This window comes from Sparassis crispa (genome assembly GCF_003851025.1).
Source record: "Sparassis crispa DNA, contig_000012F, whole genome shotgun sequence".
Lineage (NCBI taxonomy): Eukaryota > Fungi > Basidiomycota > Agaricomycetes > Polyporales > Sparassidaceae > Sparassis > Sparassis crispa.
In genome coordinates this window covers 25,228-49,558 of record NW_020939759.1, presented here as the reverse complement: position 1 = coordinate 49,558, position 24,331 = coordinate 25,228, and the positions used below count along the sequence as shown (strand labels likewise).

At 47.0% G+C, this 24,331-nt stretch overlaps 7 protein-coding genes across 7 annotated transcripts; 4 read left to right on the top strand and 3 right to left on the bottom strand.

The window, feature by feature from the left end:
• Nucleotides 1-615: 615 nt before the first annotated feature.
• Nucleotides 616-1,335, bottom strand: SCP_1300200 (hypothetical protein; the record flags this gene model as incomplete). Its single annotated transcript, XM_027763318.1, has 1 exon — nucleotides 616-1,335. One exon carries the CDS (start codon nucleotides 1,333-1,335, stop codon nucleotides 616-618), a length of 720 nt encoding a protein of 239 aa, XP_027619119.1.
• Nucleotides 1,336-4,126: 2,791 nt separating this feature from the next.
• On the top strand, nucleotides 4,127-7,399 carry SCP_1300190 (hypothetical protein; the record flags this gene model as incomplete). The annotated part of the gene is made up of 8 exons (XM_027763317.1): nucleotides 4,127-4,134; nucleotides 4,256-4,408; nucleotides 4,463-4,479; nucleotides 4,531-5,815; nucleotides 5,884-6,367; nucleotides 6,419-6,631; nucleotides 7,229-7,303; nucleotides 7,355-7,399. 8 exons carry the CDS (start codon nucleotides 4,127-4,129, stop codon nucleotides 7,397-7,399), a joined length of 2,280 nt encoding a protein of 759 aa, XP_027619118.1.
• A 21-nt stretch (nucleotides 7,400-7,420) lies between these two features.
• On the top strand, nucleotides 7,421-8,339 carry SCP_1300180 (hypothetical protein; the record flags this gene model as incomplete). Its single annotated transcript, XM_027763316.1, has 2 exons — nucleotides 7,421-7,648; nucleotides 7,698-8,339. 2 exons carry the CDS (start codon nucleotides 7,421-7,423, stop codon nucleotides 8,337-8,339), a joined length of 870 nt encoding a protein of 289 aa, XP_027619117.1.
• Nucleotides 8,340-8,794: 455 nt separating this feature from the next.
• SCP_1300170 (hypothetical protein) lies at nucleotides 8,795-9,288 on the top strand (the record flags this gene model as incomplete). The annotated part of the gene is made up of 2 exons (XM_027763315.1): nucleotides 8,795-8,887; nucleotides 8,944-9,288. The coding sequence occupies 2 exons, from the start codon at nucleotides 8,795-8,797 to the stop codon at nucleotides 9,286-9,288; spliced, it is 438 nt and encodes a 145-aa protein (XP_027619116.1).
• A 166-nt stretch (nucleotides 9,289-9,454) lies between these two features.
• Nucleotides 9,455-11,126, top strand: SCP_1300160 (hypothetical protein; the record flags this gene model as incomplete). The annotated part of the gene is made up of 7 exons (XM_027763314.1): nucleotides 9,455-9,476; nucleotides 9,526-9,633; nucleotides 9,682-9,807; nucleotides 9,861-10,446; nucleotides 10,498-10,740; nucleotides 10,794-11,054; nucleotides 11,108-11,126. The coding sequence occupies 7 exons, from the start codon at nucleotides 9,455-9,457 to the stop codon at nucleotides 11,124-11,126; spliced, it is 1,365 nt and encodes a 454-aa protein (XP_027619115.1).
• Nucleotides 11,127-19,428: 8,302 nt separating this feature from the next.
• On the bottom strand, nucleotides 19,429-19,914 carry SCP_1300150 (hypothetical protein; the record flags this gene model as incomplete). The annotated part of the gene is made up of 1 exon (XM_027763313.1): nucleotides 19,429-19,914. The coding sequence occupies one exon, from the start codon at nucleotides 19,912-19,914 to the stop codon at nucleotides 19,429-19,431; it is 486 nt and encodes a 161-aa protein (XP_027619114.1).
• A 2,583-nt stretch (nucleotides 19,915-22,497) lies between these two features.
• Nucleotides 22,498-24,261, bottom strand: SCP_1300140 (hypothetical protein; the record flags this gene model as incomplete). The annotated part of the gene is made up of 1 exon (XM_027763312.1): nucleotides 22,498-24,261. The coding sequence occupies one exon, from the start codon at nucleotides 24,259-24,261 to the stop codon at nucleotides 22,498-22,500; it is 1,764 nt and encodes a 587-aa protein (XP_027619113.1).
• Nucleotides 24,262-24,331: the final 70 nt, after the last annotated feature.

Genomic DNA, 24,331 nt, shown 5'->3' with positions numbered 1-24,331 from the left:
GTAATAGACTTGAAGGTACTCCTCCACAAGATTAGCGATGGCATGCACAGGCAGCGAGCGCAGGTGCAGATGAACCAAAACCAAAGAGGAGGTATCCAATCTTACGGTCAGTGCTATCTCAGGCTTGCCGACAATCCAAAGACCCTTCATCAATGGTACCCAAGATTTTTCAGTGGATGGGACACTATACAGGCTCTGAGATCCCTCAAATATCAGCTTTTGTGTGAGTAAAGAATTCATATTAAACCTACATGGTATACCTGCATTGCACCTCTGTCACGCTTGATGGTGCAGGCCAGACATTCAAACTGCATCTGCTCAGTCATATTCCACTGTCGAAGATCTGGAATGCAATGCAAGCAAACAGCTCTGCTGCAGTTTGGACAGTCACAGTCAACCAAGTCTCTGCCTTATTGGCAGAGAAAGCAATACTAGGTGCATGGTGTTAGCAAGATGCATATGTTGAAGAGAGAAAACACACCACATCAGAATTGGAGATGACATTTGAGACAACAGGCACTGGACTTGACAGCTGAGAGCCCACATGCAGGTCACTGGAGGCTTGTAACATTTCAGGGGCTAATGTCATAAGAATGAAAATGCACTGCCAAAAATTCAACAATGCACCATTGTCGAGTGAGCCATGTTCACCTGTTGGCAACCCCACAAACTTCTATGCCATCTGGAAGACCTTGTGATGTTGATGCTTAGGAGCATGAGCAGAAGGAGGTATAGTTGGATTGGAGGTGAGTAAGCTGTTCTCATCATGAACAGCAGCAGTGATAGACACCGCAGGATCACGTATGAGTCGACTGCTTTGGCATCGAGGGACATCCATTTTAGCAGCAGCTGCACATCCTTTTGGCCTGCGTATGACTCCAACAAATGGGTGGCTCTGAAAACATGTGAGGGCAAAGCAGGAACACTTGCCTCATTCTCATCCTCATCCTTGGCCTCGGCCTTGCCCTCCTCCTCGACATCCTCCTTGATATCCTCCTTGATATCCTCCTTGACATCTGACACAGGTGCATAGCTCAGTGGCTGGTGGATTGTCTCCTTATGTTCCTCCTTGGTATTGTCCAATTTATCACTCTTCTTTGATTCATTATTGGACAGAGGTGGGCTACCGGTGTGATCACGATTTACTAGAAATGTCTCACCTCTGTCTGAGTCATCATCCAGAAACTCCCCCTTCAACTGACCATCTTCATTGGCATCTTTATACAAACCTCTATACACAATGCTCCCCCTGTCATCTCTGCTTCCTCTCAACTGGAACTGCTTCCAATTATCCATGTCCATTATCTCATCCACACTCAGAGTCAATTGCGACATAGTATCAGCTTGGGGGGTCATGTGAGATGTTGGCGAATGCAGGGTAGAGTCTGTCGTCACAATATCAAATGAAATGTTGCTTACTTGACAAACGTATTCACTATTAGAAACATGTAAACATACCTGGTTTGTCCTTTTGCAAAGGTCAGCCATGGTAGTAAGCTGGTGGCACAGATCTACAGTACGAGATGCCTCCTCCAATTGGCTGATCGGCCTGATCGAGATTGAAACCTTGATGCTGGTCCTGACTTGTACCCACAGATGCAGGATTCTCCGGGATTGAGTGCAGATTGAAGGTAGATTGCCTAACACCAGACTGCGGGGTATAGGCAGGGACACAGGTCTACCTTTGTAGTACAAAGGCCTGACCCTGACTATACATACAGGTACATAGACCTGCATATAGTACAGGTGGGTCACAGGTTTATAAAAGATAAACCTGTACTATGACCTGTACTATTACTATGTATGTACCTATGTGTAGTTTACTACACATCCTGGACATGTCTTCAAGTAAAGTAGTACTTAAGAGCAAAGTTTAACATACAAAGTTTAAGTTTAAGTAGCTCTCTTACAGAATATATGTGTTAGCATTTGTGCTTCAATTTATTTAGTTTAATTTGAGTCTCACTCATATATTTATAAAAACTCCGCAGGTTTATGTAGTTAGACCTCATATACCTATACTATGTGTACAGGTTTCACAGGTCCAACAAACTCATACCTGGACTATAACATTTACTATAACTATACTTGGACCTTTGCATAGTTTATTACACTACTATGTCCCTGCCTAGTGAGGTAGAGGTCTGACTGGCAGGCTGAGCAGACTGTGTGTGCTTCTCAGACTGGCTGTGCATGGTAGAATATACAAAGGTAGCCAAATAGATGTGTGAGAATAAGCAGCAGAGGCACAGCAACAGAAATATAGCAGAGCAGAGACAGCAAGGATAGAGCAAGAGAGAGAGAGAGGGATAGATCAGATTACAGTGATTGCAATCAAAAGGACTTGTGCGCGCGAACCCATTGAGATCACGTGATATGCTTGGAGGGCTGGACTTTCTGAAATCTAGTGGACAGTGGCTGAAATTCGATCTGAGTCCGAAAAATTTCCAAATGTAGTAATATCTCAGCCACCAGTGTGCACCTTCTGCATATGGAAGGTGCTTAACGTGTCTGGTGTCTGGGGCACATGACCAAACAAAAATGGCCAAATAGTTGGTTTTATGAGCTGGCACAACTTGCTCTCTCTCTTCCTTCTCTACCACCACCATCCCCTTTTAGCAAGCTGGCCTCAAGTGGCTGAGCTTTATTGCTGCATGTTGCCATGGGCATGCAGTGTCAAAGCTCAGTTATTTGTAGGGCTACCTTGCGCTGAGGTGATTGAAAAGTAATTCCTTTCGCTTTAGCCGTCGGTCGATGCATCATTGAACGACTATTAACCACGCTGGTTAGACGCGTTTCTCGAGAAGACACAACAACTTACCTGACAGTGCAAAGAGACTGAGGCTCATTGTGTCCAGTTCAGTCATGAGGCCCTGAAATATTCGACTTGGTTCGCAATGCCTCGCCCGGATCTCTCAGCTTGCGGATTGTCCGCCGCAGAAGTCCCAAGTTGGGGTGATCGAGTAGCTACAGAAAAGTACATACTACGGGCCTAAGATCTATTGGAACCAATCTAACAATTTGCCCTGCAGCCTGACACATCCCGGAGGGATATCCAGTACGTATCAAGATGAGCCGCTGCAGGACAACTTGGGATGAGAAATGTAATCTGCGAAGGGAAAAACCACTCACCAAAGTGAATTTGGGCACAACAACGGCCTTACAAACTTTTGAACGCATAGTGTAAGTGAACGGGATGATATTGAAGGTTGAGACAATGAGGAAGAAGAAAAAACTCACCTGCCAGAGTCAGTAATACCCTACGTTGTCGATATCCCTACGTCCACTCAACTGCTGGTAATACCAGCAGGAGCGGATGCATACCGAGGTCTCACGATGGCCGTATGGCCATCGGAGCACCACGGTGCTTGAGGAGGGAGGGTGAAAAGTCGGGGAGATGAGGCTTGACGCTTGAGGCGCGAGCTTGGGGAGCGAAGGGCTTGAGGCTGGAGGAGACTTGAGATTTGGCTAAGTCTCGCGCTGATAATTGTATTCGTGCGGAGCTCAAACCCATCAACTAAAATGGTAGGCCGTATACAGCACTCGACAGACTCCCTTGTCTTATCCATCGTCCATTGTCGTCCTCGTAGCCCACTACTTCCTCTCTGTGAGTTCAGTCTCACAAGTTCTTGTTTTCTTCATTTCTCCTCAAGTCCAGGGCACAAATGAGAGGCATATGCCTTTCGAATGCCTCTGAGAATGACAGCTGCGCACAAAGAGACATTGTTCTCTTCGCCTGGCTGGTGGTCAGCAAGATCTCAAGACCTCAAGACCTCGGGCGGGCGACTGACTGAACGCTGTGTTTGTGATCCAGCTATCCCATTTTCCCGTAAGTTCCTGAACTATTGGTGTGCTCAATTGCAGCTGCATCCCCACGGCAGTAAGTGTCTCAGACTTTGAGCTACATCTTGTAGTTCAAAGTACTCGAGTGATTCTCTCGCTAATTCTTTTGCACGTTCATATATAGGCTATTACTTGTATACCGGTCTTGCTGTGTTGGTGTGTGAGCAACCTCGGGTCTCGCTTTTTTCGCTGAGGTTTCCTGAGGTACGCCAACCAGAGCTCAGAGTTTGTTCTACTCTGACTATGTGTTCTCACTGAAACAGAGGATGTCTACAAGACGTGGATGCAGACGTGAGTGTGAGGTGAATGCAGGACCAGGACAACGGGCAAGGGGTCGATCAGGTGAAACTTTTCCTCAACCTTCTGCCTGTCGCGGGCACTGAGCGATCTCATACCTTACACCAGCATGCAGTGGAAATCGTTCCAGGCCATTGGCCTCCCAAACCAGCAATGACCCAACATCACGAGCGTTAGCACTGCCGACTGCGTCGTCATCTCAGCAGGCGATCGATGACGAAAATCGTTTCAGGCCATCAGCCTCTCAGACCAGCAACGTCCTAACATCGTGAGCATTGGCACTGCTGACTGCATCATCATCTCAGCAGGTGATTGTTGACAGGGAGGGCGAGCTAGCCGGTAGGCAGAACTTACAATGTGCTAGCAGCTGTTTCTGATCATCCGAAACAGTAACGGATGAATTGAAGGCGTTCAACAGCATTTTGGCCGCGGACTTTTCACTGCATGAGGAGGGTGTGATTACCACTCCGAACGCGACTTACATACCCGAGTTCCCAGTCATACATGATGGGCAAATTGTCGCGAGGCAGGATGGCCGATGGGGGCCTCAAGAATACTCGAGGTGGCCGCAGATGTATGACCGCAAGGTCATCCACCACATGTGCATCCCGACTTTGCAGAGCGTGGTGGAGGCGGATGCGATGGTGCTGTGGGATAAGATACGGGTATGGGAATGGGAGGTAGACACCACATGCCGCGTGCCCGAGCTGGGCTTCCTGGTGGAGGACAAGCTCAAAGCACTCACTGAGACAGCCCTGCGTGTGACACACAGATTCAAACACAAGCTTGGCAATACGGTCTCAGAGAAGAACAAAGCCGGCATGCAGCTCCTGCTGATGCTTGTGCAATGCCTTGACCGTCTTCACCTCTTACTGACCTCTTGCAATCACGCGATCATGCTGGGTGCACATGTGCAATGCCTCACCCTCGAGTTGTGGGGGTACGTGAACTACTACTCAGTCATCATCGGTCACCTCGAGACCCTGACTCTGCATGAGAGTGTGGATTGGGATGTATTACCAGTCTGTGGTGCATTCACAAATGACGCGAGTGTCGCGCAGTTATTGTTCCGTGTCGGCGTGCCATTTTGGTTCATCCAGACGAAGACTGACAAGACGAGGATCAAGAAGTGGGCATTCCCTGTGCCTATCAGCAACGAGCTAAGCCTCGAAATGTCATGGCCGTGCCTTCTCAGGAACGAGACCGATCTCGCAGGGATCTTGAACTGCCTGGGAGATTGGCCCTCAAGGATGCTGCACGAGGCTACCAATGCCGTCTGTGATGTGCGCCTGCCACCTTTGGAAGGCACATCCAAAAGCTCAAGTGCTGAGCAGCCCCCACAGAAGAAGCAAAAGGACGACAAGCAGCTGTCCATTCAGCAAAATGATGGCAACGTCGAGTCGCAGGCCTCACACTCTGTGGCGGAGTCCTCCAAGAAGTCCAAGCGGTCGCATCGTGGCATGCGAGGAAAAAAGAAGCACCACGTTGAAGGTTCTAGCACGGAGACGTTGCAGCCCGCCCATCCATCTTTGGCGCATGAGTGCAGCACATTAATTGGTGCTGCGTGGAACGTCGCACTCTCAGCTGTGCCGTCTTTGGCAGCTCCCGCGCGGGCGACAACGTACTTCTTCCCTCCACCTTTCATGCTTAGGTGCTCCGGCGACAAGCTTAGGCGGTATCTGCACAATTTCGTGTGGATTCACGGATTTTGTCGTAACGTATTCTAGATCCGACAATTGGCAGCCTCCCACTGAAGATAGCAGAATGGCATGATGCGTTGTGGGGGGATTACAGCCTGGACCAGGCGGTGGATGGCAGCAGTGCAATCACAGCGAGCGGAAGTGTCAATGCCTCTGTAGAGGGTGAGATGGGGGCGACTGAGGGCCCAATCCGCACGAGTGATGCCGCGGGCCCCATGTCGCAAGTGAATTCCATGAGTAAGGCTGGCTCTGCGAAAAAGGTGAAGGATAGGCACGAGCAACAGCAGAATATTCACCGTCTCTTTGCTGCGACCAGCTGCATGAGCTCCTACATCGAGACTGTGCAACCGCATTTTGGCATGGACTTAATTTCAGTGGATGACGTAGACGAGCTGTGCAAGAAGCTGTTGTGGGAGGTTCACGAGACCAACTGGCGTTGTAAGCTGCGTGCGTTGGACACTCATCTATTGGACATGAGCAAGTGGAGCTCCATGCACCGCTGGGAACGCGAGGTGCAACTCGCGAAAGTGTGGGACAAGTGGGACTCTGGCTCAGGTCTAACAGTCGCACCATATTAGAACTCACGCGACATTGTCTTCTGCTGGGTGCATGCTCCTGCGCAGGGATGGCTGCCGTGCAAAAAATTCTTGGCCGCTTTCATTGCCGTTATGCAGCGATGGCCAGAACTTCTGGAAGGCTTACGACTGGATGCGCACAAGGTCCTCGCCTATGAGGCGGACGAATACAATCTCTTGCAAGAGAACGTTGTCCGATTCTACATGACGATGTTCGTGCGTCACTTCCACCATCTGCCCATCGCGCCCATCCAATATGCTTAGTCCGCCGTTCGTGTTTGCTCGCAGATTGTTGTTTTGTATATCATTGTATGAATGACATGTTCGCATTTTTGTGTGTTCAATACTTCTTGGGTGATTTTTCTTTCCCAATGATCTTACTGTGTTGAGTTGTGCTCGGAATTAGGGTAAGTAGTTATGTTGCGCACTATACCCTCTTGTGCTCATTGCTCTCTCCCATAGGCTTTCAGTTTGCACGCAATGCCCCTCCCCGATAGATCTGCAATAGCGAAACAGGCCAAGTAGTTATGTTGCGTGCTAAACCTTTGTTACTCATTGCTGTCTCCCATAGGCTTTCAGCTCGCACGCAATGCCCCTCCCCGATAGATCTGCAGTAGTGGATGGCTCGACGCTTTTTGTGTACATATATTTGCTCGAAAACTTACAGTATAAAATGCCAGCCATGAATGCACTGACCTTCAGCTCCAGAATATGGCTCCCGTTCACACCAATCCTCGCGTCAAAACCATCGTTGACGGCTTCCTGCCTTAGTGTGATGTCCTGGTCTCATCCTTAATAATGTGTGCTGTCCAGCCCGACGAACGCCATGCCATCGTGGCAAGCTATGGCATTAACAACACGGACAACCTCGGCATGCTCTTCGAGATTGTAAGCATGGTTCAAAATCTTGCTACTGAATAGTTTCTTACCTTTGCCCAGTGTCGTGCGACTCCAAAATGTGCCCGCCATCTCAAGCGGCTCTGAGCGCAAATGACGACGGCCAATATGGCGCAATGCCATGAGGATGTCGCTGTGCTTTGCCCGCACCCCATACTCGGTGGTGCGGCCTATTTGCGCTCTGACAGCCCCAAGTCTGAGGTGACGACACCGCCGATGAGCCCCATGGTTGACACTAGCTTGCCGCCGAGTTCTCCCATCACGTCGCCAGCCTTGTGTCACTGTGGGCGTCCTCCATTGGACTCTGGCAATGTCTCGGTGCTTGTGGTATGCAAGGTAAGTCTTGTCTAGTGTTTGATGCCAAGCATGCTAATGCTCTATTCAGGGATCAGACATTCCTCTCGTTATTCCAGCACGGGGAATACTTCGCCACGATTACCTCAAATTCACCTTCAAGCAGAGTTTTATCGAGACCGTGCTCGTCGATGACGTGCGAGGCTTGTTGCCCTACCAGCGCTACTGCCCTCACCTGCGTAAGTTTACAGATTATCCGAAGCACGCCGACAAGCAGTACTTGCTACCTGGGGACATCCTCATCTACCACGAGAAGGGGAGCACATGGCGTTCGACTGAAGCTCAGATCTCTAACATACAGGCTGCAGTGAGCACGCATCTCCCTGCGCTCCTGGCTACTGTGGACACGTTCGTGAAGAGCGATCCCAACACTCCATCATCCTCTTCGTCTGGCTCTCGGTATATCCCTTCAACTCCTTCGACCAGCGGGAACTCCAAGGCCGGGAGTAGCCTGAGCTCCAGCACGCGTGTGGGCAAGTGCGCGTTATCACCGAACATGGAGATGGAGGGGAGGAGATCGAAACAGATGGACAACAGCAAGGCGCGTGAGGTAACAGACTATGATATAGAGCTGACGGACAATGAGGTGGAGGCGAAGATTGTGCCTAATGACGACGTTCCGGGTGAGGTCATCAAGATTGTCGAAGGCAAAGAGATCCACTATATAATGTAGACTGACCTAATTCGGAATAGCTCACCCAACCGGAGTCTCAACAGGAAGATAGATATTACTTTTTGAATGGGGAAGTGTTCGTGTAGTTCAACCTGGTGAGATCAAATCTGCGTGCGTTCAATCTGAAGATCCTCCACTTAGCATTGGCACATCCTTAGTGGTAATGCAGCTAATAACACTATATTTTGCATATCGCGAGGCTAAACTAACGAGTCCGATCAGGGTTACCATGTCTCAGGTGCGGCGTTATCGAAAGAGCAGGTATATCCACTAGGAATGTTTAAAGATCACAACCGTGGAATGCTGGTGAGTTAATCTCACCTCGTTGTATCAGAAGTGCGCTGACAATGCCAGCAACCTCGCTTGACAATAGTAAACGCATTAGTTGGAAGCCGGGCGAGCTCAGCATATTCGACGAAAAACATGCAGAGTATTAGGTGTTCAAACTCGGCAGCATGCAAAGAAAGGAACTCCTCGATGTTACGGTGGAGGCATTACAGAAGGCCTCTCCTCGCCTTCAGAACATGCAACTATTGACGGTTCGTAAGGTGAGTGTTACTCTCGTCAGTATTTCATTCAAATATGCTAAGGAATTGACATACAGAAGGTTCTCCACTTCTTCAAGAACGATAGAGTTCGGAAGATTCAAGGTGGCAGACGCGTTCCTCCCAACGCATGCATGCTATTTTCTACGCGCGTCCGTCACGATGGTGTCAGCGCATTGTGGGCAAATTCTGAGGAGAGGCAGAAGGTATGGAATGCTTCGCTGGAATGCGAGAAGGCGAGCGGCGCAGTGAACGATGGCAACCACCTGGGACTTATCTCCTCACTCAAGGCCTCGCTTTTCAAGAAGCTGCCAGTGGAGGAGCAGAAGGAGTGGGCCGAGAAAGCGGATGCGCTGCGCAGGGAGGAGGAAAATATGAGCCTCGATGAGGCCATCGCTGCATAAGTCCAGAGCACATTTTTGGTATTGTCGAAGCTCATCAGTGACGGCAGCAACCAGGAGACCCTCTTCATCACAGTGGCCATGGGTCTGAAGGTCTTGATTGGAAGTGAACATGGGCAAGCCGGTGAGGATGTCAGCTTCCATGTGAAGATGGTCTACAAACCCCGAGATGGAGCTACTCGTTTCACTTGGTAAGTTCACACCCTTGTTTGTATTATCTCGTTCTCATGTCATTCTCAGCATGGACGTTATGCCAAATCAAGAATCGGGACACTTTTCAACATTCGAAGGGGGTAGGTAGCGAAGCCGAACACTTGCAGTGGATGCGCTTTGCGGAGCAAGTGTTTTGTAAGTTTTAGGCTGTGCGTTCGCCTGGGTCCCTAAACCTTACAGTAGTACCCACAGCTGTCAACCGGAAGGCTGACAACGTGACTGGCAAGCCTGTTCTTCTACAAATAGAGGATGACTGGACCCCCGTGCACATGAGGAAGACCCTCAAGGAATACTTGAAAGGTTTATGGAGTATGTACTTCTCATTTTGAAATATGTTTTATCGTACTAACTATGTGAAATAGACTTTTCTCATCATCCAGTCATGGATCCTCCCGATCTCCCATGGAACGAGCTCATCGATCTCGTGTGTGACGTAGTGCCCGAGATGTGGCATGGATCTCTTGGGGATCCAGAGAAGATGAAGGCCGTGGAAGTCATGGCCCTTTACCTTTGGATGCACGACTGTCAGGATACTGCCGCAGCCTTCCACTTCGTGGTACACTCTGAAGACATCGAAGGTCACAAGAACGTCAATATTCTAGGTGAATTGTCCTATGGCGGCCACGTCATAATTCTTGAGTCGGAAGAGGATGACAACGATGATGATAGTGTAGTTGTCCTCTCCCCATCGCGCAGGAAACTTAACCTTACAAAGTTGAAGGGCGCTCGTGTGTCGAAGGAGAACAAATGCCGAAGTGACTGCAAGCATGGCGAGGGAGAGCACGAGGGCGAGCGTGAACATGGTGTTGATGGACAGCACCACAATGACGATGGAGGACAGCATGACAGCATCGGTGGTGGACATGATAACGACGATGATGGAGGACAGCGCGATGATGTCAATGGAGGACAGATGAGGAGGGGACGGAAGTGCAACCAACCTCCATGGTGCGTGCTCCATTGTGTAACCACTATCTGTCACTAATAGAATACCGACAGTGAGCCCGAGTCTGCATCGACCACTAAGGGTGCACACAATGATGACAATGATGGAGGACATCACAACGGTGATGACGGAGGACAGCGTAAAAACAACAATGTCAGTGCCGGTCAGCTCAACAGCAATACAGATGCGGAAGGCGAGGATGATCCGGATGTGTGCCCCAAGGACAGGCGGGATGGCGAGAAGGTAGCGAAGGCAGTGAAGACGATGACGGGATGGAGGCGCAAACAACCTCCACGGTGCGTGCTCCGTTGTGTAATCACTTCATTTGTCACTAATAGAATACTGACAGTGAGCCTGAGTCTGCACCGAATGCGAAGGGTGGACGCTATGACGATGACGATGGAGGACAGCACGATGGTGTTGACAGTGGACACCACGACGACGACGACGGAGGACAGCGCGATGATGATGATGTCAGTCAGCTCAACAGCGATACAGATGCGGAAGGCGAGGATGATCCGGATGTGCGCCTCAAGGACAGGCGGGATGGCGAGAAGGTAGTGAAGGCAGCGAAGATGAGGAGGGGATGGAAGCGCAAACAACCTCCACGGTGCGTGCTCTGTCATGTAATCGCTTTATTTGTCACTAATAGAATACCTACAGTGAGCCCGAGTCTGCATAGAACGCGAAGGGTGGCGGTCGGGCTCCAGCAAAGAGACCTCGGTACGTTATCATTACTTATTTTACACACTTTCTCATTGTATCTACAGTGTCACAGGCAGTGTTGCCGGTGAGAAGCAACTAACACGGGCTGCGACTCTGCTGCGCAAGTCTACCCGTATCGCTATCCCTACTGAATGCAAGAGATTCTCGAAGTAAGGCTGGTGTAAGGTTCAGTCGCATTTTCTCCGCGCATGCCTTTACTATTATTCTTCAGTGTCGTTCTGTTGTTTCATGATTGAGATAATCCTTAGATAATCCCTTACAAACCCCCACTCATCCTTTGTTGATCCCTATGCTATTTATACAGGATAATCCTTAGATAATCCCTTACAAACCCCCACTCATCCTTTGTTGATCCCTATGCTATTTATACAGGATAATCCTTAGATAATCCCTTACAAACCCCCACTCATCCTTTGTTGATCCCTATGCTATTTATACAGGATAATCCTTAGATAATCCCTTACAACACCTGCTCATCTTCCTTCAATTCTTATGATGTTTAACAGTGGATAATCTGCTGGTATGAGTTGTGTTAGTTACATTAGTGGAGATTATACAAGAGGATGATCTCTTGGATTATCATTCTCTTTTACAAGTTGAGGGATCATATATAGCAGATAATCATAGGATTATCCATGTCTAATCCTACTATGTACAGCATGTTAGGAGGGTTAAAGCACCCTAAGTGATTTGAGATAATCCAAGGATAATCTCGGTAGATTATCCTTGTACATGACCTGCTTATTAAACCCGGATTTCATCCTTAATTGTAACTTATAAGCACTAAAGATTATCCTTTATAACTGACAATGATGAGGAACTCAACACTCCAAAAGATAGCTTCAAATGAAGGTATTCCTACAAGAGAAGATATATGGGTTCACAGTTCGGTCCAGGTTCGACCAGGTTCACATGTGGTTTGGACAATCCTCAATCCTCATGAACCTGAACCTGACCAGCTCTAAACCATCCTGAACCTGACCAATGGTGGACTGGACCATAGTTCGGTCCAGGGTTCAGAACCGGTTCTTGTGGTTCAGAACTGGACAATGGTATCTTCAGTCCTGCTAGGTGTGCACTGAATTTGCAACCAATACTAACTTACACGAATGGAATGCATAATTTGAAATTTGAAATGGTGATATGTCACGCCCAACAGAGCAATCTTGCCTTTCATGGCAAGGGTATGCCTGAGCCCGCACGTGCAAAGACCAGCCCTTCTCCTCTCATCTATCCTTTCCCTGACTGAACCTCCAAGTCTTCTCCACACTTTCAAACCACTACAATTGCCACAATGTGCTCCTTTCGCCATTCTAGTAGGGGGTCTGCTACAAATAGGCTACTCCAGATAGAATATGTAGTTTGATGAGTAGTCCAAATCACAATGTGAAGATAGGCAGAGTAGTGCAGATAGCGAACATAGCTGTGAACCCCATTACTATGTCATAAATCTTGAAGTAGGAGATGTGAGCCACCAAATATAGCTTGTACATCGCATTCAGTGCATGATCCCACCAATCTCCAAGCATCTGCTACACATGCTATGCCACATTAGTACACACCCTCAACCTAAGCTTCCTGGGGTATTTTGCAGCAGTTATAATGGCTACTCCATGTAGCAATTTTGAGCTTGCTATGTAACTTGCTGCACTCAGGCCGCCATGGATGCAACAGCATCATGCCAAATGTCAAGTCCACCTGGCATAACACAGTTTCTCTATGACCTCAGGATTTGCAGGTCCCTCGCCCTTCCTTTCACAAATTCCATGGGCCCATTGATCACTGTCTAAACAGAGTTCTGGTGAACACGCCATCGCCGTCACCTTGCAGTAGAGACTGGGTGACTTTTATGACTCAGCCAGTCCTTCCATTGAATGTACAACATATATTGTTAAAGATTCGGTATGTTTTGCTCTCTACCCAGCTTATCAGATTCTAATTCCACCAGGGTGCCATTGAAGGCATCTTTGTTGTTCAAAGTTGGACTGCTCTTTCGACGATTCTACTGACAGGTATATGGTAATCAAACAGCATGAAAGAAGAATCCCATCAGACAATCAAGCTTCAAGATGCATAGTTTATTTTGCAGTACATGTGACTAGGTTTCATGGATGTAGGAGGGGATGTGAGCACATCGGGATGGTGCTACTGCATGTATCTACTGTCAGGCTACATGGAATAGATGTGCATAGCTGGTTACCACAGAGTGTCACTAATATAACTGAAGTGTGATATTTCTCAGAGCCTAGATAGCTTATGCCATAGCTTCCAGGCTGCTATATCTGCTGCACGCTGTACATCAGCAAAATGGTCAATTTGTCTTATCAGTCTTACCGGTCTTATTAAGATGATCAAGATGATCAGTGCCCAAGATGGCATGTCTTGAATCATAAGGTTCATTTCTTGAAAAAGTGGTGTCAAGTCATTCTCAAGCCAGTCAATAGGTATTCAAGTCGGACTCAAGGTTGAGTCAATGCACAAATGAAAGGCAAGGCAGTTTTTATTACAGGTAAGTACATACAAAGTGTAACTACTGTGCAGTAAGAATAGGAATAGTACCTGATTTAACATTGTGAGTAACATAAGACAGTCTCCCTTCACTACATAAACAAAACAGTAAGACTCACCCCACACTGTGCAGACAATCTGACTCGATTCTTGGAGTTCCTGCGAGTGACGTGCACAGTCCGTGTATGAAGGTCTTGCCCAGTTGTTAATTGATAGAATGGGCACAGGGTGAGGATCTGCGTGGAGTGTAGTGCAGTGAGTATTGTGATCCTGAAGGCTCCTCAGAGGACAGCACATACCTCAATATCTTTCCCTTGCCGAGGTGAACTCGCATTGTGGGTGTTCATGCCCCATGCATTGTGGTACTTTCGGAGACCCTGTCATCTCTCTGACACTATATTTCAAAGGCCCGCGAGTGGCGCACAGCACCACAAGTACTGTGCAAGCTGCTGTCTCTTCTAAGGTGTGTACCACATCCTTGTGTCGTCTCACTGCTGCTGATGTTCTTGCAATCACAGTGTTCCAGGCAGTCTTGTTCAGTGTGCATCGGACGATCTCACCCGGATTTTGGACGTCCGACAAATGCACTACGCATACAAATGCGGCCTTGGCGAGTTCGTGATGGACATGCCAGACGTGTTGTGAAGACCTGTGAGGGCCGAGGTTAGTATCACAAGTCTCAAGACAATGGCATATACTTTAAATAATACCCTCCCCCTGCCTCAGCCAACACTCTGACTGGATATTTTGTCATCCCGTAAGCGGCGTAGCATGCATCCGACTAAGTATTCACATGTTTCCCACACTCCAACACCACATTTCGACAGTGCAGAACACTGTGCTGCGGTCCATTCTCATATTTGCCTCCCATTCTCGTGTCCTGTCTCGCTGCTGCTGATACTCTTAGCCGTTGTCTCACCTCTGCCAACATTTTCGCTCAAGCGAGCAATACAGTCTTCATGCCCTGTTGTGCGGGGCTCTTTATCACGTTGACACACAAGCAAAGGCAGGTCTTTGCTCATTAGAGTAATGAAAGAAGGAAAGAAGCTTCGATGAGTGAGCGAATGAGATGTAATTCATGAACGGATGTGACTCAAAGTAAGTGCGGAGAGTGGCGAAACTCAACCATTTTTGGTGTTTGTTTTTAGATCATGTGCCCATCTGATGCTCCTGAGGCCTGAGGCCTTGAAGCCTGATGTGTGAGTCCTGGATCCTTGACTACCCGGGGTTTACAGCTGTTTCCACTGGTAGTGTTGGCTCTTGTAGAGAAGTTCATGTCGAGATCTGGCCGCCGGCATCTCATGACCACCCCCTCAGATCATGCCTGCCATCACCCTCAGAACTGGAAAAGTACCCGAGTCGTCACGGGCACGAACAGCTACATCGTGATCTGAGTGGTGCATACGCTACTCAAGCAGGGCTACACTGTGCGCAGCACTGTATGTTTCCACAGCAAGGCGAGGCACCTGCACGAGATGTTTGAGTCATAAGGTGATAAGCTGGAGATCGTCATTGTCGAGGATATGTCCTGCCTCGGTGCCGCTGCCTTGGCCTTGATGCTGAACCTGGGTTGCACGTTCGATGAGGCCGTTAAGAGCGTCATCGCGATTGAGCACACTATGCTGCCCTTCCACTTCCATGCCATCGAGACCAACGAGCTAATTCATCCTGCAGTAAATGGCATGCTGAGCATCCAGTAGACTCGGAGTGCGCTCAAGTATGGCTCTGCAAGCGCGTCGACATTGTTACGTGGCAGCGAAACACAAGTGTCAAGTCAAGTCGTCACGAGACGAGGTCTTAGTCTAAGACACAAGTCCATTCAAGAGACACTTCTGGCGATGTCCTCGCACTGAAGGTCAATTAGAGTTCATTCTTATGACTCGCAGTAGCTGTCTGCTACTAACGGTCGATCTCAGTCAAAGGCAAGTGAAAAGCTGGTTTAATGGTAACCAGGTCGAGATGGGGATCCAGCTCGACGAGGTCGTCTACTTATACAAAAGGTATCCGCAGTACTACGCAGTAATACAGGATCATTCATTGGCTAGATAAGGTGAAACGATGTCTGGGCAAGGTAACAGTGAGGAAGTAATATGTATGGGAAAGCTGAGTAAGATCGTGAGAGATAATCAGTACTAATGGGGATAACAAGTCGTGTATCAGAACGAGGTAAAGATGAGGCATACATGCACGTCTTGTATGTGTGATAAGAAGAAGGTCCGGAGTTGGATCCGGTGTAACCCTATACTAGGGGTTCTGAACGTCTGGATAGGGAATCGGAGGTTACGCTCCGATGAGTCACCTGGTGGATCACGTGGTCTGGTAAAGTAAAGGGAACAAAGAAAAGAAAAAGACGTGCCATAACTGAGGAGCATTGTAACATCAGCTCCTGTCTAACATTTCTTGTCCCATAAGAAATATTGTAGCCTTCATCATTGTCAGGGGCAGTCCCGAACATAATGATCACCTCCACATCTGTGACATGTTCACCAGTTGGTTCATGGTCCTCGTTCATGCATATGTCCATCACGATAGGGGTGACTGCGATGCGAAGAAGTTGATGCATGCAAGAAGGAGGGTTGCGATAGTGGGGATCGACCAGTAGGTACATGTGAACGAGAAGGGTGAGGTCGAACAGGAATTGGTTCTGGTGATGAGCGAGGAGTGGATGCAGGTCTCCCATTATTGGTATATCCAAGGATGTGCCCGATGTCTTCATCCCCATGCTCCCTCCAAATCTCCTGTGCTGTACGAGTGACCGTACTGCGCATCAATGACCAGACTTGGTTGACTCTGGTTCGGGCTCTACTCGTCCTTTCCTCTGCTGCAATGAGCTCTTGTCTGGCCGTCTGCATCCACTCGACCATTTCTAACGCTCATTGCAAAGAAACCACCACCTGTCGATCTTGCGGGCAATTTCGTAGGGCAATGAGAATATCTGTGAAGTCGACTGGGATATGGATGGCAGAGATCAGATGTGTGGCAAATTCTTGTCCATCCGATGCATGACTGAGTTCGATTGAAGGTGAAGGTGACGAAGCGGATATGAAGGGTGTCTGTGTTCAAGAGGGTATTCCATTGACACGTGTAGGCAATGCAGGGGTGCCCATAATTGTGGAAGCGACTTCAGCGAGTATGTTGTGAACAAGGTCATCAATAGCAGAAGTGGGCATTGATGATGCATTGTCTTCTCCTCCTTTTATACCTTTTGGTCATTAAGGGGATCGCGGTTATCTGTGATGTGAAATAGAATGTCGTGGATGTGGGTGACAATCAGATAGATGAAAATCCATTGGGCGATAAAGAGTATTCCCACAGAGATAAGAACTGCCTGGTCAGTTCCAGGCATCGTTCTGATCACCCCAGCCGTTAGCGTGTGGGTTGTCTTGTGTCAAGAGCGTGTGTTCGACGAGTCATCTGATAAGGATTCGGTGGTTGATCCAAAGGAAAGCAAGGGTCGTGCAGTGGAGGACAATTAGGAAGATAATGAGGAAGGCCATCATGGTAGTCATTCCAGTTTCCTTGTCCTTTACTTGATTCCCCTGGTTTTTTTATATGCGTCGAGGGTTTGCTTTGCATTCTGTAAATTGTGGGCAGGTTCTCACGAGTTTTCTGCTGATGAATATCCCTTCCACTTGACTAAGTACCTCAGGTGACCTCGGTATGCCTTGTGATTCAGGATGGCTTCGACTTCGTACTCTTCTTCATTATCAACGACATCAGGTGGTGGGTTCACGTAATTCGGACCATGTATGTCGTTTTCGTGATAAGGAGATAGAAGGGCAGCGTGGAATATGGAATGAACTCACCAGGTCTTCGGGAGTTTGAGACGATAGTGGTCCGATGACTTCGACGATTTCAAATGGCCCCTCATGCTTTGGTGCTATCTTGCACGAGGCATAGTTGACCTTCAGGTTCCTTGTGTCTAGCCAGACCTTCTGTCCTAGTGTAAACTTCTGCGATCCTTGTCTGACTCAGTCCGCCATCTGTTGTCGGGCTAACTCGTGCATGGCTAATGCTTCTAGCCTTATCTTCTGCAACATGTCAAGCCTGGATTCAACTAATGAAATGTTTGTGGTTGGGAATATGGAAGGAAGTCCACGTGGTTCATATTCCATCATGATGCGGAATGGGCTCATCTTCCATGCCGAGTGTTCCCTCGTGTTATGACAAAATTCGAGGTCTGTAGGCGATTGGCCCATGTTTCAGGGTTGTTTCCACAATAGAGTCGAAGATAGATTTCCAGCTCCTGGTTGACTCGTTCTGTTTCTCCGTCCATCTGAGGGTGATAAGCTGTGCTCATTGATGATTTAATCTGGAATAGTCGATTTAACTCTTGGAAGACCTTAGATGCATATTGAGGTCCTCTATCCAAGATGATTCGGTCAGGTAATCTGAATCGCGAGTAGACTTTGTCGTGAAAAATCTTGGCTGTCCCTTCAGCGGTGATCATTTTGAGGCAGGGCGTAAGAATCACCCCCTTCGTAAGGTCATGGTCTACTGAGGTCGGTGATAAAATCTGTGGTGCAACAGGAAAATGGTAATGTGTGTGGGTCTGCGGGGATTGGTTCCAAAGGAATACAAGTTGGGTGAGTATTCGGTTTCATCTGTTGACAGGCAGCACAGCCTTCAACGTAATTGTTGACAAATGCATACATGCTGGGCCACCAAAATTCACGATGTAGGAGTTCAAGAGTATTGAACTTTCTAGGGTGGCCCATGGCAGGGGAGTCGTGATGTAGTCAAACGAGGTTATGATGAAGAGGTTCGGATGGTGGAACATAAATCTTTCCCTTGTAAAGGATGACACCATCATGAACTTCCCAGTCAGAGAGCGAGGATTTCATTGGGAATGGCCCTTTGTGCGTGATTGCTTCAAGGGCTTCATGAACAATAAGGTCCTTTGCTGCATGATTTCTGATTTTGTCAAATAGCATTGGGGAAATGGATCGCACAAACAGTGCATCGGGTAAAAGGATGCGATCTTCATTGTCACTTTCACTGTCATTGAGTCCGTTACAATGAGATAGTGCATCAGATTGGATCATCTGAGTGCCAGGGACATGGATGAGGTGAAGATCGAATTGTGATAATTTGAGACTCTGTCATGCTTGTCGGCGGTTTAACTTCTGGGCTGTACAGAAGTACGTGAGGTTCTTGTGATCACTGCGAACTTCGACGGGATGAGGAGAGCCTTTTAGATAATGGCACCATTCAGTAAGGGCTCGAATGATTCCGAGAAGTTCGCGGTCGTAGATTTTGTAGTTTCGTTCAGCTGGATTGAGCATCTGTGAAATGTAGGCACAAGGATGGAGTTCTCCATTGATATCGGCTTGTCGTAAAACTGCACCTGTAGCAAACTTGGAAGTGTCGGATTCGACAATAAAGGGTTTTGCTTTGTTGGGCAGCAACAACACTGGGGCAGTACTGAATTGTTGTTTCAATATATCAAAAGCTGTCTGACATTCTGTTGTCCATTCAAAAGGTGGAGATCCAGCAGAAGTACGCATACGGTTCATCAACAGTTTGGCAATATCCAAGAAGTTGGCAATGAATTTCCGGTAGAAGTTTCCAAACCCAAGGAAAAAGTGAACACCTTTTACCGTGCTTGGTTCAGGCCATTCTGCAATTCCTTTAAGTTTGATAGGGTCCATGCTGATGTAGTTTTCTCGAATGATCATGCCTAGGAATTCGACTTCCTTAACGTCAAAGAAACACTTTTCCGGTTTAAGGAATAGGTCATTGTCTTTGAGTCATTGGAGTACGTATCGGGTTCGAATGTGATGTTCTTTCAAATTGTTCGAGAAGATGAGGATATCATCCATGTAAATGACTATCCATCCTTCGTTGATCATGTCCTCGAAGAGTGCGTTCATCATCATTTGGAAAGTTGCTGGGGAGTTGCAGAGTCCAAAGAACATGACCATAGGTTCGAAAAGTTCGCGGTTTGTCTTAAATGCGCCCTTCCACTGGTCACCATCTTTGACTCTGACGTTGTTATATCTGGAGTGTAAATCCATTTTCGTGAAGATCAATGCACCCTTGAGTTGATCCATGAGTTCAGAAATGAGCGGGAGGGGATAGGCATTCTTCACCGTCCCTTCATTCAGGTATCGGTAATCCTGACAGGGACGTAGTGCTCCGTCTTTCTTTCCAACGAAGAAGAATGGTGAGGCCATGGGTGATTTTGATGGTTGAATGTATCCCTTTCGCAGATTTTCTTCCAAGAAGTCATCCATTGCTCCTTGTTCCTTGAGTGATAATGGATAGACTTTACAGTCACATGAAATAAAATCGGGTTTCAAGTCAATGGCATGGTCCCAAGGCCTGGTTTCTGGGAAGTGTTCAGCTGCTTTCTTTTCACTTGTTTGGAGTGGGCCAATGCTTCGCATGGCAGGTATGATGACTGAACCTGATTGACTAGTGGCTAACTGAGTAGTTGTACATCACAGCACTTAGATTAGATAACAGATAACAGCTCTATTTTAGAGAACATTGAAATTATATCCTATAGAGCATTGTATAGAGTTTAATGCATTGTAATCATCATTATTGAATTGAAATTAAGAAATAGACCTAGTTAGAACACTTGATTTTGTCAAGATTTGAGTGATAAACCACTTTTGCAATACTGAGGTGGATAACAAGAAGGCCTGCTTAGTCAGTTTCCCAAATTGGAAACTAACTTACCTAAGATACCCATGGTTATCCAGGCCATGCCTCTAATTTTTCGGGTTTTTTCTGCATTTTTATAAGATTTCTGACCTCAAAATACACTTGTCCAAATTGAGAAAGTCAGGAGCCTTTAAAGTTATGATTCCCGAGAAATGAAAAGCATGATTTTTATAAGTGATGGAACTTTCAGAGCTAAAAAGGTTACCTAGTATACATGTGTAGTGGCCATAAAAAGTATTATAATAATGCATACAATTCTCACTTTGAAAGATGATATAAGAAGACATTACAAATGTGTCTACAAGAATTACTACAAAAAATGTTACCAATGTGCCTATAAGAATCACCACAAAATTGATCCTAAAAACTGTTACAAATGTGCCTACAAGAACCGCTACAAAAGATGACTCTAAAAGCGATTACAAATATGCCTAGAAGAATCGCTACAAAAAATGACTCTAAAAACTATTACAAATCTGCCTACCAGAATCACTATAAAAAATGACCCTAGAAACTGTTACCAATATGCTTACAAGAATCACTACAAAAAATGATCCTAGAAACTGTTACAAATGCGCCTACAAGAATCACTACAAAAATTGTGAGCAACATGCCTATAAGAATCATTACAAAAATTGACCCTAGGTATTGTTACCAATGTGCCTACAAGAATCACTACAAAAGCTGTTACTAATGTGCCTATAAGGATCACTACAAAGAATGACCCTAGAAACTGTTACAAATGTGTATACAAGAATCACTACAAAAATTGACTCTAAAAACTGTTACAAATGTGTCTATAAGAACTGCTACAAAAAATGACCCTAGAAAATATTATAAATGTGTCTACAACAATCATTACAAAAAATGTTACCAATGTGCCTATAAGAACCATTATGAAAAATAACACTACAAAGTGTTACACATGTGCCTATAAGAATCATTACAAAAATGACACTAGAAACTTTACAAATGTGTCTACAAGAATCACTACAAAAAAGATCCTAGAAACTGTTACTAATGTGTTTACAACAATCATTACAAAAAATGTTACCAATGTGTCTATAAGAACCACTATCAAAAATAACACTGGAAAGTGTTACATATGTGCCTATAAGAATGACTACAAAAAATGTTACCAACGCACCTATAAGAATAACTACAAAAAATGACACTAGAAACTGTTACAAATGTGCCTGTAAGAATGGCTACAAAAAATAACCCTAGAGACTGTTACAAATGTGCCTATAAGAACCACCACAAAAAATGACACTAGAAAGTGTTACATAAGTGCCTATAAGAATCATCACAAAAAATGACACTAGAAACTGTTACAAATGTGCCTATAAAAGTGACTATAAAAAATGACCCTAGAAACTGTTACTAATAAGCCTATAAGAATCACTACAAAAAATGACACTAGAAACTGTTACAGATGGGCCTGTAAGAATCATTACAAAAAATGTTACCAACGCACCTATAAGAATCACCACAAAAAATGACACTAGAAAGTGTTACATATGTGTCTATAAGAATCACTACAAAAATGACCGTAGCAACTGTTACAAATGTACTATAATCACTACAAAAAATGGCACTAGAAACTGTTACAAACATGCCTAGAAGAATCATTACAAAAAATAGTATGCTATCTAATTGTGTCTAGTAAGTGTCCTACAATATTCTGTGATACTCCGCAGTGTAAGTTTAGAAGGACCTTACAATAGTTTACAAAGCCGTCTACTGACTCTGAGTATATTGTGTAGTAATATTCAGTAAGTCAACAATAATCTATTATGTCAGGTCCCAATATGTGGAACCCGACACGGGTCAGGAACACGGCAGAAGCAGACAGCGACGGAACGGGAACAAGACTTCGTTGCGTATAAGTAGAAGTAAGGAATACAGAATATTGGACATACCTTCGTTGCGTATAAGTAGAAGTAAGGAACGCAACGAAGGATGTTCGAACATGGTGTCGTCGCAAGCAAACAAGTACAAACAGTATGTGAGTATATGTGGTAAGTACGCGGCGTGCTTACACTCTTCCCCACCATATTTCTTCATTATTGACGAGCTTCCCAGACATTGAGAGCGGCGCAATCGAGGAGCTCGCGACGGGGAAGCCATTGATCGCCTTCCGCATCTCATCCTTTCCAGCGGACAAGATATTGGAGACCACGCCCGCGACGGCGCTGATCAATAATTCTATCGATCTCCCATTCCTCCGCACCTACTTCGGTGATAATTGGACCAGGGCGATCAGGTTGGTGCATCGGGAAGAGGAGGGGATCATTGGGGCGATAGCGTTCGAGTTGTGAAGAATGGAAGGTAGGGACGACGTTCATAGTCTCCGGCAGCTGTAGCGTATAGTGTGAGGTTTCAGGATATGCCGCGATGATCTCGTAAGGACTGTCGAAATGAGGCATGAATTTCGCTACACGAGTATCGCCACGTTGCATGTAATCGCGTCGGCGGTGCAGGGTGGACAGTAGAACCTTGTCGCCAATCGTGAAGTGAGGGTCGGGGTCTCGATGTGCGTTAGCGCTATCCACTTGAGCTACTTTAGGTGCAAGAAGGTTATCTTGAGCCTCGAGAGTATCGACCTCGATGCGACGAATGAGATCTGCTGCGGTGCAAGCATCGAGTTCGGATGTGTGCGAAGCGATAGAGGTGACATCCACGCGGAAGAGTGGAGGAATTATGCGTGGCGAGCGGCCCATCCTTAGCTGGAATGGGGTAAGGCCGACGGAAGCGTTGACTGTGTTCATAATGCAGAATCTGACGTAAGGCAATGCTCGTGCCCAGCCAGTCTGGTTACGCTCGACATGGAAGCGGAGGCATTGGATTGTCGTCTTATTCGTGCGCTCGGAGAGGCCATCAGTTTGCGGGTGGAAGGAAGTGGACATTTTGTGCTTTACACCGGTGAGACGACACAGTGATTTCCAGAATGCAGAGATGAACTTCGCGTCGCGGTCTGAGATGATGTCTTCGGGTAGGCCGTTCTCGCAGTACCATGCGTCGAAGAATAGCACAGCAAATTCTGACGCAGTGGTGTCAGTGCGAGTCGGAATGAGGCGGACATCAGATCCGAGACAGTCAGTGACGGTCGCAATCGCATCGAATCCATTGTCTTCTGGGAGAGGACCGATGAAGTCGATGGTGATGGAACTACAGTGTGTGTCAGGGACAGGCAGGGGGTGGAGGGGCCTGGATGGTTTGTGGGTGTGCCCCTTGTTGCGCTGGCAGTCTGTACAAGTGGGGACGTACGCCTGTTTGAGATCACGTCGCATATTGTGCCAGTAGTAAGCATCGCGGAGTGTCGCGTATGACTTCTCTGCTCCGAAGTGGCCGAGGGAGTCATGAGCAAGACGATATAAGCTTTCACGCAGATCACCATATGTGGGGATGACAAGACGTTCACCAAGGTAAAGCAGACCATCCTGCAGATGAACATCCGGAGTAGATTCTGTGTTCCGGAGAAGTTTCTGGCAGAAACTGTCAGTGGCATAGCCTAGGCGAATGTCAGCAAGGACGGAAGGATCTGTGTCAATGCGGAAGACTGCTGCAAGAATTCCCAGTTCTGCACGTGCAATGTCATCGTCGGTGTCGGGTGGGAGGCGCGATAACGCATCCGCGACAGTGTTCTCTTCTCCCGGAATGTAACAGATCTGAAAATCGTAGTCAGCGAGAAACTCTTGCCAACGTACTTGACGCCGGCTGAGGTCCCATTGTGACTGGAAGTTCTCGAGGGTCTTGTGATCTGTGTAAATGATAAATGGCGCACCGAGGAGATCGCTATGCCATTTCTTGAGTGCGCGGATGATCGCCAACATTTCTTTCTCGTGGGTCGGATATCGTGAAGCAGGACCCGAGATTTGTTGGGATTCAAAGACTACAGGTCGCGACATGACCCAGGTGGGACCTACGGATAGGACAGCACCAGTTCCCCATTCGCTGGCATCTGTTGTCACGTAGATC